This window comes from Thunnus thynnus, chromosome 14 (assembly GCF_963924715.1).
Source record: "Thunnus thynnus chromosome 14, fThuThy2.1, whole genome shotgun sequence".
NCBI classification, from domain to species: Eukaryota; Metazoa; Chordata; class Actinopteri; order Scombriformes; family Scombridae; genus Thunnus; species Thunnus thynnus.
In genome coordinates, this window is record NC_089530.1 from 6,495,449 (window position 1) to 6,513,351 (window position 17,903).

At 39.7% G+C, this 17,903-nt stretch overlaps 1 protein-coding gene across 3 annotated transcripts in view; it reads left to right on the forward strand.

Moving 5' to 3' along the window:
* LOC137196685 (adhesion G protein-coupled receptor A3) overlaps positions 1-17,903 on the forward strand; it is a 166,356-nt gene that overhangs the window by 54,011 nt on the left and 94,442 nt on the right. For all 3 annotated transcript variants that reach the window (XM_067609460.1, XM_067609457.1, XM_067609459.1), the window contains 5 exons: positions 2,780-2,944; positions 5,645-5,864; positions 6,351-6,500; positions 7,634-7,795; positions 8,170-8,403. In XM_067609460.1, the coding sequence (XP_067465561.1) occupies positions 2,780-2,944; positions 5,645-5,864; positions 6,351-6,500; positions 7,634-7,795; positions 8,170-8,403 (931 nt within the window). The remainder of the gene's footprint in view (positions 1-2,779; positions 2,945-5,644; positions 5,865-6,350; positions 6,501-7,633; positions 7,796-8,169; positions 8,404-17,903) is intronic.

Sequence of the window (17,903 nt, forward strand, 5' to 3'; positions counted from 1 at the left end):
CTACGACTCAGCGAAGCATGCAAGCGGTCTTACAGCATGTCAGAAGCTTTCAGAAATCTGTCTAAATAACAATACTTCAAAAAGCCCCTGCCCAAACAATTAAATAAATGGTGCAAAAATCCTTCTGAACTAGCTAAAAATGCCCAGAAGCACTTTTCGGGCAGCTGAACATGTACTTACACACATGCAAAAATCCTCACATGTATTCACAGACAGGCTCACACAAACACACACACACACACACACACACACACACGCGCACGGACATACACACTTGTTCTCTAGCCCAGAATGTCATCATCTCAGTCAAGCGTTCAAATCTGATTTAGGGCCTATTAGAAAAGCAATCAAAAAAGAGAGCTTTAGTGGAACACAGAAGATGAAATCAGGACTTATTTTATTCATTTTCATAACTCGCCCACAGAAAGTCATTGAAGCAAAGTCATGAGTCCGTTTGATACGGGGAATTGTAACAGCGCTCTCTGGTTTCAGTTTGCTTTCTCTTACAAAACAAACAGTGGTGGGAATTAGTTTACACCAGAGCACAATGTGATTTCATTTGGAAGTGTTCAGGTATCTTATTGTATAAACGGGTTACTACTCTAGTAGATTCACATCATTAGAGTTAAATTAGTTATCCCAATGAAAACATTTTCTGTTGATTTTGGTCTTCTGTACCTGCATTTGTTTGCATTTGCTTTTTGTATTACATGCTGAACATAAATCACATTCTTAAGCTATTTACTCACATGAAGCTCTTTGGTTTTGCTCAAACAAACTGGTGTGTGTGGTTTGGTTTGTTGAGGCTGTCAGTGAAACTTTAGTGTCGACTAAACAAGCTGGTCTGCTTCCACGCAAAATCTGGTTCACTTTGTCGGTGTCATGGATCCAAAGTTGACCAAGCACAGAATTGTGTGATTTTAGTGTACATTCAAAAGCTCAACTACTAGAAAATCCATGTGCTGATAGTGAACTGTCAAAGAAGCACACTCATCACGTATGGAGGGATATTTACAGATCAATCAAAGTGCAAAGAAATAGAAACAAATGTGTGTTTTGTGTGCAAGGTACTCTGTGTATTTAATAAGTAAGAACATTTAATAACATTTTTATCATCATGAAACAGACATAATTTCAACACAAGTAAAATGCAGTTTGTCTCTTTTGTTTGAGTTGTTGTTTCTTCTATTGAAAACATCAACAGTAAAATCAGGTTAATGTTCCAGCCAGAATCAAAGAGCAAATGTCTAAATGTCTAAATGGACCATTTTGTGCTGGCGATCAACAGTCATACGGGAAGAAATCCTTTGTAGCAGCAGTAATGACCTCTGCAGACCAGACTGCAATGCAATCACAAGACATTTAGTAAGAGTCACTTTTCTTTCTCTTGCTATCACCACTGCCATCTACACCTGAAAAGAACATGTTCAGACAGTCTTTTTATTGCAGCATGACAACTGTGTTGTTAACACCATCATCTCATAGCAAGAGTGAGGCGACAGTGAGGTTTATACTGTTTATGTGTGGAGTTTGCATGTTCTCCCTGTGTGTATGTGAATTAGGTGCTCCACTTTCCTTCCACACTTCAAACACATGTAGGTCAGGTGAATTACAAACTGGAAACAAATTGGCAGTAGTTGTGAATGTGTTTGTGCTTTTGTGTTAGTCCTGTGAGACAAAGTGTTTCCCTGCCTTTTGTCCAATGCGTGCTGGGACAGGCAGAGGGAGAGAAAAGGGAGACAAGCAGGCGAAATGAAGGCATTTAAAATTTCTCAATAAATATTTCTCTCACATCCTCTGAGAAATGTTTTCCGGGATAACAGCTTCTTCACATCAGAGGCGCTCAGCCACTAATCATCTATACTCTGCGAGATTTCAGTTTCTTGTCCAGCCTGTCACTTATCATTTTTAATGTCACCTGTTGAACATTCCCCTTTGTGGAGCATTGTTACCCTGGTCGCATTTGAAATCTTTATACAGTAATATGTGCGGGTGTACTGTGAATTGTATTATGACCACACACAGCTTAATTAAATCACAAAAAAGGCATTAGCTCCTCAAGTACATACAAAGTGTACATTTGACTACAACTGGATTGTATTTGGAAATTAAACAGCTGCCATCTCTCAAGGATGTTGTATTTCCATGGTGATAATGCCCGTTGCTTAGCAATCTCTGCTTGCTTTTCTCTTTTTTTCCCATAAGGAGTAAAATCCTAAAGATTAGTCGCTTTGGCAAATGGCCTGCATTGGCTCTTTGTCAATGTTTCCCCATCCTTTGTTTAATCAGGCATTTTCCATTGAGATAGGAATCACTGTGACAAAGTAGGAAAGATAAGCATGAGTAATGATCATCTTAAATCACAGCCAACATTTTAAGCCACTGCATACTCATACACACATGAGGGTCTCTTGAAGGAATTAGATTTTGTGAAACACACATTTTTGCACATCTGTCCTGACGTGAAGTTTCAACTGACTACAAAATCCCTAAACTGCAGCCCTAACCTTAACCTTCCCCACTGTATGACTAATTTTACCCTAATCCAAAAATAATCCAAACCTCCTCAAAATCAAGACCGAACACAAAACTAGTCTTAAAGCTACATTTAACCCTAATACAACTTCTCATACAAGTCTTCCTCATCTTTCATCCCTCTTAAGGAAAATGAACGCTTGTAGAAAGAAGCTCAGTAACACACACACACCACTTAGACAGATGTGATGTGAACACACACACAAACTCACTTTCACAGCTTGCGCTCTCACTCCTCCTCCAGCGAAGTCATCCTCTCCAACATCGACGTGGGCATCGCGGGCATCTGGGAGTGCCTGGTGACCAGTTCCCGTGGCAACAGTTCCCGGCAGATGGAGATAGTTGTTCTGGAGACGTCGGCACCGTACTGCCCCACCGACAGAGTCACCAACAACAAAGGGGACTTCAGGTGAGTCATCTCTCATGGCCGCTCGACTGTGTGACCTTGGTCGGCTCACTTGTAACGAGGAGCACTTAACAGCAACGTTTTTCTTTCCTCAGGTATGAAGAAGATTTAACAAAGGTTATATAAATAAACAACACATTTCTTTGAATTTCTCTTATTTCTTAAGTGTTCATTTTGTTTACCAACTAGTTCTATAAAATAAATGGTAATGGACAGTAAATCACTGCTTTTCAAAGCTGATGCAAGAAGGTCCCTGGCAAAATAAGGCAATAGTTTAACCTCACTATGATTTAATTCAACAGAAATTTCCCCAATTACAGAGTCTACTGTATAAGAATTAATACCGTAATCAAAGCACTCACTTGCTCTGCTATTATCTCAGTAAGTACAGTTCAGTTGAAGTACTTAAGTCTAGTCCTCGACAGTGTTGTGCTGGTTTTTGTTCCTGCCTGACAAAAATCACCCACACCCTAGCACCAGGTGCAGCTCATTAACCATCAAAGACCTGAATTACGCACATGCAGTAGAGGCTAGACAGTTCATATATTTTATTAATTATTGGATATAAGATATACAGTAACTCACACAATTATTATGTCACTATGCAGTCCAGCTTTATTGCAAAACTATATTAAAAAAAAAAAAAAGCTCCCATGACTGAGGTTTCTCATGAAAAGGGGAAACAAACACCACACACCACCATCTATCCTCTTTCCCCCTGTCCTCCACTCCTTGTGACCACCTTGAAATCTTGTAGTTGTACACACACTCACATCCTCCACCTCTCCTCCCCCAGGGGTGTGCTGTTTTCGTGTACGCTCCTTTGTGTAGCCACTGTACTTTACAGCCCACTTTCTGTGCAGCAAGCACAGAGGCTTTGTTTCTCCCGGAGCATTGGAGTAATGGGCTGGAAAATGAGCCCCCGTTTTTGTTGAGGGAGGGGGGGGGGGGCGAAATTAACGCCATTTATTACTAAGTAGCTGCTGCTGCAACAATGTGGATGGAGAGGAAGGGGGGGGGAGCAGAGGGATTGCAGGTCTCTACCCACAGAACAGATTACCAGCATCCTGAGTGCGGTGCTACTTTATTTTCATTTAGATGAAGTCAAAAGTGTTGCCACATTAAGCATTGCTTAGGCTACTTTTCTGCAGCGGGATTTTGACATTGCCTTAAGGAGAAAACAACAAAACCTAACACACATGTTTGTCCTCTGATTGTGGACAAACTGATCAATATGTGTGAGCACAAACACCTCTTTCCTAAGGCTGCAGAAATAAGATCTTTAATCTACACCGACATCAAGACACAAAACCTGGAGTTCTTTTATTACCAGAGAAATGGAGGCTAATGTAGTGGACTATGAAAGTTTGGCTGACTTTTTACACTCAAATGAGCTTTATTTTATTGAAACACTAACAGGCATTACCCAGAAAATGAAAAATTTCCATTTCCCTCTAAAATCACCCTGGCTCCTATAAGAGGTTGGTCAGTAGAGCAGCTCCAGGATTTGGCTCTTGATGACATTATTGAGAAAGTCTCATTTCTTGCTTCAGAGGAGACCTCAATGAACTTTGCATGGTCATACGAACAACACTTGTAATTACTCTTTTAGGATGAATTTTCCCTTTAGGAAGGAAAAGGCAGGAAAAGGTTTCTGCTCATATACATATATATATATATATATATACACACACACACACTCACCTGTGCACTATAAAGCAATCCAATACAACACCTCTGCCATCAATTCTACATTTAGGAAGCTTTTACATTTTCAGTTTTTGTTGACATTATCAGAAAGGCAATAATTTGTAATATACTGAATGATGTTCCTAATATTTTGACCACTCCATTAACATACATGCAAAATATTAGGAACATTTTTCAATATAATGCACTCCAGTACACCACCACCACCCGCTGTGACCTCAATAATAAACATAAAATAGAATTATCACCTTTCTGACAATGTCAACACAAACTGAAAATGTATTAGCTTCATAAATGTAGGATTAATGGCAGAGTTGTTGTAGTGGATTGCATTAGATTGCACAGGTGTTCCTAACAAAGTGACTGGTGAGTGTATATATATATCCCTCTCCATCTTTCCCCATCTTCTAACTTTGGTGACGTTAAAGGACCACTCCAGTAATTCAGTATTGTACTTTCATGAAGAGGCAGATTAAGTGAATGATCAGCATCAAAGCAGCAGGGTTTATAACAAAGGCCTTCCCTTCTGTAAAAATATGAAACTTAGCCATAACCAGTATGTCCCCTGATGACATCATCTGGGTTATTTTTTCAGAATTTTGAAATCTCCCTCCAGAGAGTTTTTTTACAGACTGATTATAGGGCTCTCCATGATGTGTGATGTGTAAAATTGGTGGCATGCCCCTTTAGGTGCAGTGTGTCAGTAGATAAATAATGTTTAGTTTCATTGTGCACAAAATGGAAAGACATTAAATTTGATTAATAGAGTTAGAAAATAAAGTTAATTAAGTCAGAAGTCACAGAACTCATCGTTTCACAATCAAATATCAGAATCTGGCAGTCTTCTGCAAAATAATTAGAGTAAGCTGTAAATCAAATATGCAAATTAATAATTTCCTTAGTACAGGGAGTATGAAATTGCCATCTGGTGCTTTCAGTGTAGATTCCTAAACTTAGTTCATTCCTGATGATTTGGAGATATTTTTGTGGCAGATGGCCAAAGACTCTAGCTGGCATCCTGGCCTTCCTGCCCTGTGCTCCTGCCACCTTTGGCTCTGCCCCTCATCCCTCTGGCAGCGCTCCTCACCCCTCCAGCCAAAGGGAGAAGAAGGCGTGGCGTCGCTGTGACCGGGCTGGACGCTGGGCTGAAGAGGACTATACTCAGTGCCCGTATGCCAGTGAACTGACCCGTGTGCTGCATGAGCTCACTCAGGTATCAATACACATGTTGTGCTGAGTGCAGAAAACAGCCAGGACTCACTGTCAATTAATCTACTCTAATCTAGCCTTTAGGCTATAAGCTTACTATGACGTTAGACATGTTGAATTTTACGCATTTGCCAAGCTGCTCAGACTTGGCAAGATTTAATAACTTCATATCCCTAGAATGCAGAAACCAGCATCTCCACTGATTTAACCATAGCCAGCAGGTGTCTACAGATCTGTCCATGTATGACTTTATATATACATAATGCAAACAGACTGACGACAAGCTGATTTCATTCTACATTACTCATGGGATTACTATATCACATTAAAGTAATGAAGCTCACAAAACTGCCATGAACAGCATTACAGCGATTTATTATTTATTTAATGTTGTCAAAGCTGTTTCATCTTATGTCTCTGTTGAATTGTTATGATGGACCATGTAATCATCTTCTCTGAGCGTCGCTGAATATTTTCCTTGTTGTTCCAGATAACCATTAATACCACCAATGCTCAGCCTTTAGGCCAGCAGCTAGTGGCCTTCACCAGCAGGGCGGCTCACTTCACTGATGTCATGGATGTCATCTTTGTCACCCACCTGGTGGAGAGACTGACGAGGCTGGTGGAGAAACGCAGAGATGTAAGCATGAGCCTAGGGACACACAACCGCCCGTTTACTTCATCACGTTTGACCTCTCATACTCAATTCCATGAATGACAAAATAAAGAAATCCTCTTTCCTTTGAAGGAGCTATTATAGTACAATCATTCTTTGTTCATTGACCCGTCTCTTTGACTGTAGCTCCAGCTCAAATTGCAGTTTTCCCCAGATTGTACTCCTCTATCAAATTTGTAATGTGATATTTATGAAGAGGGAACTACTTGTAGTGTAAGCTCCTCCTATTATGAGAGTATGTCTTTATTCAGATCTCTCTGAAAGCAATGCTTTGCCTTAAGAAAGGATTAGGTTTCTCGGGAAAATCGTTTACTAGCTCATAAAGAGGTAACAATGGCTTCTCAAGAGCTTTAATTGACCAAACATAAAAGGACACTTCAGCATGAGACAGCAGAGGCTGCCTAAGAAGACATGGCATCACGCTGTCGTTCTGGCTTCAATTCTTCAGTCAATTCCAGACAGCTTAACTTTTCACCTCATACACTTTTCCTCCTTCCCATGGCAGTGTTGGATCTAAATGACCATTATGGTTATGAACATACATCTCTTTTTGGGTCAAAGTCATGTTTTACCTTAAGTGAACTTATCCCACGTCTCTGGCCGGAGGCAATCGCAGGGCTTTATATCATGCTGAAGGTCAGGTTGTGCGAGGGAGGAGAAGGGGCTTGAATTTAGCTATCACTTGTCCAATTACTCATCACAGGTCATTCAGGAGGAGATATTATTAGGAGATACTTGCAGTTTTATCACTCCTAAGACAATACTGATGAGGCCACCCTCATTCATCCAATAAAGAACAGTCAAATGAAGCAACAATGAAAAGTACAGTAAGTAAATAGCGAGCTGCCATCCCAAGGAAGCGATTATGCCCAATTGGAGCTGCTAATCTAAATTAAATCTTCCTATAATGAATGAAGCCACCATTGCCTCCCTCACAATTCTGACTGGAGATTATAAATGTTCCTGTTGTTGCGGATATGATTGATGTGCATGATGAGTCTGCCTCTTCATGTGTGCGTGTGGGCTTTTGTACATACAGTTTGTATAATTCAGCACATGCATACATTAAGGATACATGTCTGCTTGCGTTTCCACAGCTGGGAGACTATATATCAGACATAGCCAGTAACATGATGCTGGTGGAGGAACATATACTGTGGATGGCCCAGAACGAGGCCAGAGCGTGCACTCGGATCGTCCAGTGTGTGGAGCGCATCGCTGACCTGGCGCTGACCGGAGACAATCAGGTCATTTCTAAGGTACGACTTGACAACGTCACAGTACCACCCACACTCACAGACACATGCAGTCAGGGCAAAGGTTGATGATCTGAGTAAACGTCCCATAGCTTTACCTTTTTTCTTGCAGCTTAGAATAATGAGAAGTTAATTTGGCTCTATCAGATAGCTAGAATAAGGCAAGAGAAAGATAAATTGCTTCCTTTGTTTCCTCTTGCTTCTGTCTATTTTTTCCCTTGGTGCTGTCACTTGGGATTAAAGCATCTGCTTAATGACTAATATAAAAATCTCTGCCCTTCCCTCTTGTGCCACCTCCCAACCCTTCCATCTCTCTCCCCCACCCATAACTCTTACCTTCCCTCCACCCTTTCTTACTCCTGCCTCTCTCCCTTCAGGTGTCTGCTAACATAGCTCTGGAGGCCTTCCTGATCCAACCCTCTAACTTTCTCGGTCTGTCCTGCACGGCGCTCCAACGTCCCCCCTTGTCTGCCACGTCGCCCCTCCCTGACAGCCACTCACACACTGACAAGGACATGAGCAGAGAGCGTGATGCCGTCGGGGAATCGTTACTCAACTTCAAATGTCACACTGTCAACAGCAGCGGCTCACCGGCCAGTCAGCTCAGCAAGGTAAGGCGCCAGTTAACAAATGCGGTGAAACTTTCTAAAATATGCTATTCGGTTCTTTTACTTGCCTCTCTTTGCAAAATCCACTGAATCCACCCCGAGGTCAGGAAACAACGTTCTGTGAGTGTTTCTCTTTCTCACTCCCAGCAGGGTTTTTTTTTTAAAGGCCACACACTTTTGTGGTTTTTTTTCACTCTGTTCAAATTCAGGTATGAGAGATGAGGGACAGAACTCGTTCTAACAGAGGAGAGAGAAATAAAATATGAAAAAAGGAGTACAGTAGCTGGTGGGCACAATAAAATGAATTCTCCAACACCACACCGTTGAAACATATGAGAAGGATTACTCGCCTTTAAGTCTGTCATTGTCTATTTGTCCTGGCAAGATGACACCTTGTTTGGGTTTGTTGGTGTGCCATAGATCAGCTGGTGATAGGTGGGTATATGGTGGGGGCAGGGCCTGCAAATAGGACAGTAATTTGGGAGTCAGTGAATGTGGGCCACTCCCTTGTGATGGATAAGATGGCCTTGCGTACCTGTCACTTTAAATCAGCTGCAGCCTCATCATGGCTCCAATTGTAGCCATCCCAAATGACAAATACCATGTCATCAGACAAGGGCCACTCTGCATCTGCAGACGGCAGGCAAAACATTCAACTCCCTTGGCACTGAAGTGGCATAGTTCTGCAACATTTGAACAGTTTGCGCCCTCTAGCCATTCAGTCTGCCGATGAATTCATCAGTGTGTATGTGAGTGTACGCTGTCTGTGTAGTAGTGTGTATTAGTGGGAGAGAGTGTCCGGGTGTGTGTTTGTCTTTCAGTGTGCGTATTCACTTCATCTCATCTTCTCTTCCCTCATCTTCTTCTTCTTCTTCTCTGGTGAGACGGTGTCAAGTCTCTAAGGGTTTGTCAGCAATTACAGCACTTAGCCACATTCTGCCTCCAGGCTATGTGTAGCATGTGTGCATGTAGTGCAGGTATGTATGCATTTCTGGAAGTTGAGCTAAGTCAGCGTAGGTCAAGACAATGCTGCAGTTCCTCAGTTTCTAGAGGCCACTCAACAAATGTGCTCAAAACCACCTCTTGATCATTCCCAGATGGACTTCAAATTAGGAGGCAAATATGGAGAAAGCAATTATTTCAGTTAACACTGAGAACACATCTGCATGAATGCACTTCATAGTTTTGGCAGGCTATTACAAGTCCAGGAAAAAAGTTTGTCTTGGTACTTCTTGTCCTTGAGCATGAAACTCTCAGTGCACCTTTCACAAACAGTAAATATGAGAAGATGTGTTGACGTGTGGTGCACTTTAAAGCTTTAAATAACGGCCTCTTAAGTGTTCTCTTTATAATATGTAGTAATTTGGTTTGTATTTGCAGTTGTAGTGAGTGTTAGTCATAAAATATGTGACTGAAATCAAATTTTTCTCTCTGCACAAGTGTGGCATTTTGCCATATTTTGGTGGTAAATAGTTCTGGCGTCTTAATGTGCTGTATCTCAGCAGTATAAGGTACCAGCGTGAGTGCAACCGGTTCAATTTCACGTACGACACAGTGCTACAGAGATAAACCAAGAATCTAGTTGACGTTTGCTAAATATTTAAGTAGAATTGATATTATTTACACCATGTCATGCTTATTTCAGCAGTTCCTTGCACCAAGAGCAAACATTAGTCCTGACAGGATTGAAGAATTGATGCAATAAGGGATTCGGGTTTGATAAAAAAGCTTTCAAACCTCAACCCTTGCCAGGTTGATAGTCACAGTAGTTGTGATCAATGGATTTCGTTGGCATCTTTCAAAGTTGTTGCAAAGTTGTGTCCATCTCACTTAATTCACCTCCTTTGAGTTTGACTTTGCATGCATTGATACTGCAAGTAATTACTTTTTTTCTTCGAGGCGTGCCAGAAGTGAAACAAATGTATTTTTTTTCTTGCAGCAAGAAAGCAAAAGGGCTATATTAGAGGTTTTCCATTATGGTATAGAAAAAAATGAATATGTGGTGTGTAACTGCATCTTCTTCACTCATGTCATGACTTCATCACCTGTACCACTAGTATAAAGCAGTGCTATTATGTATAAATGACTGAACTGAGACTGTGATGTAGATTATTACTGTATCACTGGCTAGCTGGCATGGCATGAAGTAATCATAATAATAGAAGGGCTGAAGAGTATTTGAGGCTGAAGCCATACTGTATCTCTCCATTAAGTTAATCTCGATTTAACAAGGCACGTTGACTAAGGACATTACATAAATGAAGTGCCCAATTTACAGCAGTAGTCTGGGGGAGTGCTTGTAGGTTGAGAGAGCCTTACACGCATCCATTTTCAATCAGATTAAAAAGGTGCTTTACTTGTTTGTTTTTACATTGTCAGAGCATAATGCAATATACAAATAAACATATTAACTTAAGAGGACAATACCCTTACAAGATATGAATACAAAGCCATTCTGCAATAAATAAAATAGATATCATTGGAAGGAATCTCAGAACCCACTGGCTGCGCTTACATTTTGGCAAACGTGCTGCTATTATTCAGCATTTTGGCATTTCGTTCGGAAGGTGCAGCCAGTTCTTTGGTGGCAAGCGTGCTTTTAAATACTTGATATATTTGAGTAATTTAAAAAAAAAAAAAGTCTCTTGAAAGGTCAGTTTTTGGGCGTGAGATGAAGTGTAATACTATTTCCAGCTCATTTAGCGTGCAGAATGAACACAGCTTGTCCTCCCTGGGCGATTCACACTCTCACACCTACGAGCTGCCCAGTTTACACAGCCCCTGCTCCCCAGGAACGGTTGCTGGGTGAGGAGCATCACCCTGCCTGAGAGCACTTTAATGGTAATTGTTGAAGGAGATGAAAGTGACTTCAACAGCCTATGGGCTCTAATCTATTCAAGCTATCGCCGCTCTGCAACAATATCTTTTTATTTCTCTGTGTTTCTCTACCTCACATTTGGGAAACACCTCGCCAATTACTGATAATCTGGGAAAGCCTCACAGGTCCAATACTTTAGAACAAGCTCTGGCATTTACACACAAACACAGACACACACACAAAAACTCATATCCTCATTCATATCCATTCAGTTTAGATTTTCTGTCCTTTTTTTTTTGTACTTTTAGCTGTTTGATTATGTTATTAACTGTGTTTAATTTCTTTACAGCCAAGTGTAGTGAAGCCATATAGACACAAGACTTTCACCAATAAGCTTTGTATCAGGGCTCTGCTCTAGTTTACATCATTACCGTATGCTAAGCAAATTCAGAGGTTAAACATTGTCAGTGTGGTGTCATTCTCTGAAACTAAACGAATGATTAATTATACGTTTTAATTCCATATCACAAATGTCAAGAGTCAATTAAGTGAGGAACATCTGGCTCAAGCTGTGCCACACAGCAGCTGAATACGGTGTTATTAAGAGCAGAGTATTCTCTGATTTATAGGCTTCATTTATAGGCTGTGATAAATGATGATCAAATCAGATTTATGTGAGTAGAAGTGCTTTGTTTCAGCGTCTAATTTATATCTGACATCAAATTTGATCTATTTGGTAAATGTTGATTCTTCAATTAACATTATTTTTTTGACTTTAATGATGTTTTCTATTATGTGCTATATGCAGAAAACTGCATGTAGTATCATATATTTTTAAAAATCTGGACCACATAAAATGTAATAGCAAATCGGATCCCGAGGCTTGACGCCTTACTGTATATAATCTTGAACGCTCAAAGCATCAAATATAAGTGTTTCCACGACAATAAGTAAACAGCACATTATTCAGCTGAGGCAAATCTCATAATTTCAGTTCTCACAGCAGTTCGTCTAAGCCGATGTTAAGTCAGGACGAAGCACATCGATGAAAAGAGAAAAACACACCAATGAGATCAGTGTTTGAAAAGATGCATCAAATCAAAAGCCGTAGTGAACATGTGTTTGAAACAAGCAGACATGTAGACATAGTAGCAGATATCAGATGTGAAATGTCACCTGGGGTTAAAAGGAAAAAAAAGACATGAGCAGCTATTATGAATTGAGAATGAAGGCCTGTTGTGTGAAAATAGCCATCTCTTCTCCCACTGGGTAGGCGATGTGTGTGTGTGTGTGTGTGTTCAGAGTGTGAACTTTGTGTGAGATAGATATATTTGGTATAACAGGAGCGCAGAAATAAATGCACATAATCCGCACTCACACACACACACACACACACACACACACACACACACACATAAGCTCACACTCCCTTATGACTCATCAGTCAGCCTGTCTAACGCTGCTCAGTTTAACAGCACACTGTGACGGCTGCAACAGACACACAGCACCACAGCTTGTTATCGAGCAAAGGAGATATTACAAAGATACAAACAGGCAGAAAACTGGAAGAAATTCCTAGTTGGATACATAGTCATCACATAATCAGTGATTCCCTTATATAAGCCACTGTTTTAGATTTGGCAGTGAGTGAAGTATAAACTAGGGTTATCATTTTTATTTTGTCAAATTATCGTTCTTTTTAATTGCATTGCACCATAGGTGAAGTAAATGAATTTTCTTACATATGGAGTTGACATACACGTCCTCATTGACTTGCAGCGTCTTTGCTGACAGCAGTCTGGTGGCAGTTTCTTATTAACAAGAACAGTGGCACACAACGTTTTTAAGAAGGGGCTTAAAAGTGATTAATCGACTACCTCATAAAAACCCGCAGACTTCCTCATAAACCGAGCTTCTTTTCCAGGCTGTTCCCTCCATCCTTGTGTAACTGACTGACTGGTTGAGTGATCTGCTCTCTGTCTTACTCTGGCAGAAGCTCAGCACCATTTAGAGCCATTTTGGGTCCAACTGGACTAAGACACACAGCATATGGCCCCACCGTGCCAACACCTTGCCAAAAAGTGGCTTAATAAAACACAGCCGTACAATATCAGCACCTTACGTACCGCTCTCTGTTCCAAAAGTATTCACCTCTGAATTGATTTTCTTTTGATTTCACACACATTTTGTCAAATGGTTTTATACTGTTAAAGAGGAAAGGCAAAAGAAAGATGGGAAAATGGAAAACATTTTACTCATTCTGTATCTTTCCTGTTTTTGCTCCTTTTTGATTTACCACTTAAAGCTTAATGTTTTAAATATGACACAATAATATCCCTGTTTTTTGCATATATTAATGGAAAATTTGATAAGTTATTGTTCTTTAAAAGAGCTTCAGTGGCTGGAATAGCATGCATAAATACCACAGGAAAAGGTATTTTATATCACTCTGTAGACCTTTGAAGCAGCGTAGATGTTCCATCCTGAAAACACATTACAGTTTACTAAAGCAACCTGATGTTGTGCTGACAACATCATTCTGTAGTCAGATTTATGTGACAAAAGACGGGGATCCAACACCGGTTGTGTTCAGGCCAACTTAAGCAGATGATTGATTATTTCAAAACAAGACAACGAGTCTATAGCCATGCTAACTGCTCTCGAGGCTGTATTGGCCAACCTGATCTCACAGAGATACGTGAAATGACCTCTTAACACTGCATTACATGGTGCTGGCACTTAATGTGTTGAAATCACGTGTCATACCATGGAAATAATGTCAATGGAAAGTCAATTAGGGTCCTTTGTCGTGGAAGACATACAAATGCCCTGGTTCAACAACATCATGCAATGGGAGGAGGTTAATATTGTTTTCTTGTCTAATTAACTTTATTTTATTGTTGTTTTTATTGTCATTTGACTGAATTTATTATAATGCCTTGGTTGATTTTTTGTTCTCTAAAAACATTGTATTGTGTGTGATATAACTGTCATTTTGATAATGAAGTAGGTTTGAAGGAATACCAAAGCTTCAGCTGTGTCAAATAGATTGTTCCTTTTAATTTACGTTATTAAAAGGTAATTATACTCCTCTATTGTCATTTTCCCCCCAATAATATTAATTTAAAAATGTTGATGTTGATGATGATAAGGATTGTGAAGACCACTCACCCCTCATTGTAAAAATGAATTTGTTAAATATGATATGATGACATTGCTCATCTGTGGTTAACGTGACTTTTTGCTTTATTGTAAATTTGCAGATAATGCAGTTTGATATGATTTGAAATCACTTGAATACTTGAGCTCCAACATCATCTGTGTTAAATAAATATTTGTGGAGGCCTGTACATTGTTGCAAGGCTGATTTTTTTTTTTTTTTTCAAATGTGAAGATGAAGATTCAGTCATTACCAATGCAATGTCATGTGATGCACGCTTCTTACCCATAATCACCATTGACTCCAATGTTAACCTGACCGCGGCGCTAGAAGACACTGTGAGAATCAGTCCCATTAGACACACACACACACACACTCACAGCTGAAGCTTTGGCATTCCTTCAAACCTACCTCATTATCAAAATGACAGTTACATCACAAACAATACAATGTTTTTAGAGAACAAAAAATCATAACTAAGGCACTGTAATAAAACTGAGTCAAATAACAATAGAATAAAGTTTTCTAGACTAGAAAACAACATTAACCACCTCCCACTGCATGACGTTGTTGAAACAGGACATCTGTGTGTCCACCACAACAAAGGGTCCCATTGACTCTCCATTGGCATTGTTTCCATGGTACTGACATGTAATTTTAACACATTATGTGCCACAACCACATAAAGCGGTTTTAAGAGGTCGAGGTCATTTCATGCATTTCTGTGTGACCAGGTCGGTATTGGCACATGCTTAAGGTTGATGCTAACATCATGCTAACATGCTTACTACGACAATGTTAGCATTCTGATGTTTAGCAAGTGCAATCTTAACCATATTTACTGTCTAGTATGTTGACATGCTAACATTTGGTTACAAGCAGTTTATACAAATTTAAGTACATCTGAAGCAGTCACTAATTTTGCAGGTATTTATTCATTTTTGACCCAGTAATGGCACCAGATAAGGCTGGTTAAGGGATCACAGAAGTTATTGCAATTCAGAGGGTTATGTTTGGACCAATTTCATGGAAATCCATTCAGTAGTTATAGAGACATTTCCCTCAAAATCACAAATGTCAAACTCACAGTGACACTAAAAGGAAATACAGAGCATTAAAGTAATTAATATTCAGTGTCTGGGGACCATAAATGTCTGTTCAAAATGTTGGTTTAAACCATCAAGTAGATATTGAGATATTTCACCGGACAAGTGAAAGTTTTCACCCTTTTGTCAGCATGGATATCTGTTCCAAATGTCCCCATGGCAATCCATCCAATAATTTGAGACAAAAACCAAAAATGTCAACCACTGCCATCCCTAGAGCCATGTCACTTGCGGGGCTTAAAATTTTCTGTATGTCTGTATGTAGGACACACATAAATTAAAAAGCAGACTTGTCTTTTGACCATGAAGATTCTTCATTTGAGTGTTGCAGATTTTCTGCATATTCTGTTGGTAGACAAAGAAAGCAGTCAATGTCAGTTGTCTGTTTAATAATCATATGCTCTGAATTCATCTGAATAAGACAAGTGTGCATACTGAAATTGTGCCTGAATATTAACCAACATATTCAAATGCTGACCTGATTATCCATTTTGCTGGGTTAACTGAACTAGGAGCAATTTCATATTTGACATTTGCATGTTTTATATTCAAACGAACAAGGGAAAAGCACCATTTTTTCCTCTCAGATTCCCAGTAGAATTTTTTTTTTGTCCAGAGTATCTCACCCATATATTAATATTACACATATGGTATGTGTATAAACACATTCACATTTTTATATAGTCACTGATTCACCAAACTCAGTTGAGTTTGATCAGGGACAACATTCTCATTGAGCACATGCTGTTTCAAATGTCTGCTTAAAACCTAATTGGTAGGGATAAATCTGAAATAACGAAGGCTTTGGTTGCTGAACGTTTCCAAAAATGTCACCATCAAAAAGCATCCGCCCCCCTCTGTCTTACCCCACATCTCCACACATAGTACAAAGTTGGCTTTGACACTCTGGCTTCAGATATCTAAAACATGAACACTTTCTGCAAGAATTTGTTCACAAATTCATGCAGAAAGTGCATAGAGAAGAATGGTGTAACACGAGCCACTTTTTACATTTGATGATTTTACCACAAAATAAAAGTGTATTTGTGTCAAATAGTTTTTATATATACCTTTAATATTCAATTCAACTTCAATTTAATATGATAACATATTGCATTTTGTAGCCCAACTGCCAAGGTATAAGTAGATAGTAGCCCCCAAGTTGTATGTTACATGATTGTAATAGATTTAGCCAACACAGAGCCACCCATGCTTCCATCATGAAGCATCCAACTTGCCCTGTATTATCCTTTACCACAGAAATTATGCAAAGGTTAAGAAAAAAAAATCTAAGAATAACCGCTCTGATTGGGCAGGTCCTAACTCCCATGTTGGGAACCACTGGTCTTAAAGTTATTTATCAGCTGACTTTGAACACTTGACATACATCTGTCATAAACTCAAGGAATCTACATATTTTAATCTGAATACTTTGTACGTCAACATATTCTATACCTGTTTGTCCGTTCCACGTCCAAAGCACACTCTAAATCTGCAATTAAAATGAGCCTTTGAAAAAGCAGCGTTTTCAACATCTTCTCAGCATCTTGCCTGATTAGTGCGCGTCTGCCAGCTGACCTTTCGTTGGTATCACACTGTTTATTACCACAGTGTCACTTTGTTTTGAACAGATTCAGAACTAATTATCCCTAAATTACACAAACATATGGCATTTTATCTTATTTCCCAAGTCAGTGGGCATTATCCTTACACTGAATTGCAGAGTGTATGGTTCATTGAGGATGACAGTTTGGAACAATATTTACCACTTTAGATCTCCCTCTTCCTTGTCATTGACAGGTAATTAGTGGAAGCCTTTAGGCTGAACGGGTGGAGTATTCCCACCTCCCTCTCTCCTCAGATAGCCTCTCTCTGCTCCACAGAGCTCCACTGCTTTTTAATTGCACTGCGTGGGTGTGTGTTTTTGTGTTTTTTTTTTTTTTTGCTTTTGTTTTTATTTTTAGGGGGATGTATGTGGATGTGTTTGTGCTTTTTGGTGTGAGGGTGTGTATGGATGCGTGTACATGTCAGCCACCCTCCAGGTTAAGACTATCTGGGGACACTGTTGCAGCAGAATAGAGCCAGGGGCTGTTGCACAGTAAACGAATCCTCTATGTCAGCACAGGCATCTGAGACAACCAAATATGACCCAGTTTATCCCGATTCAGTAAACATGGCGCTTTATGAATGTGAATGCTTAATGTCTTGATAATTTGCTTCTAATTGGAATATGTTAGGGATACGTTGTGTACAGTCCTCTAATAAGCAATGGAGGATTTAAAGCACTTAACTCTTCATTAGCTCATTGACCTGCGCCTCTGTGTGGAGGGGGCACAGATTGAACAAATTTTCCCTCCATATTTGAAATGCAAACAACTGGAGGTTAATTGTATGTGTGTTGAACTGCAGTTAAGTATTA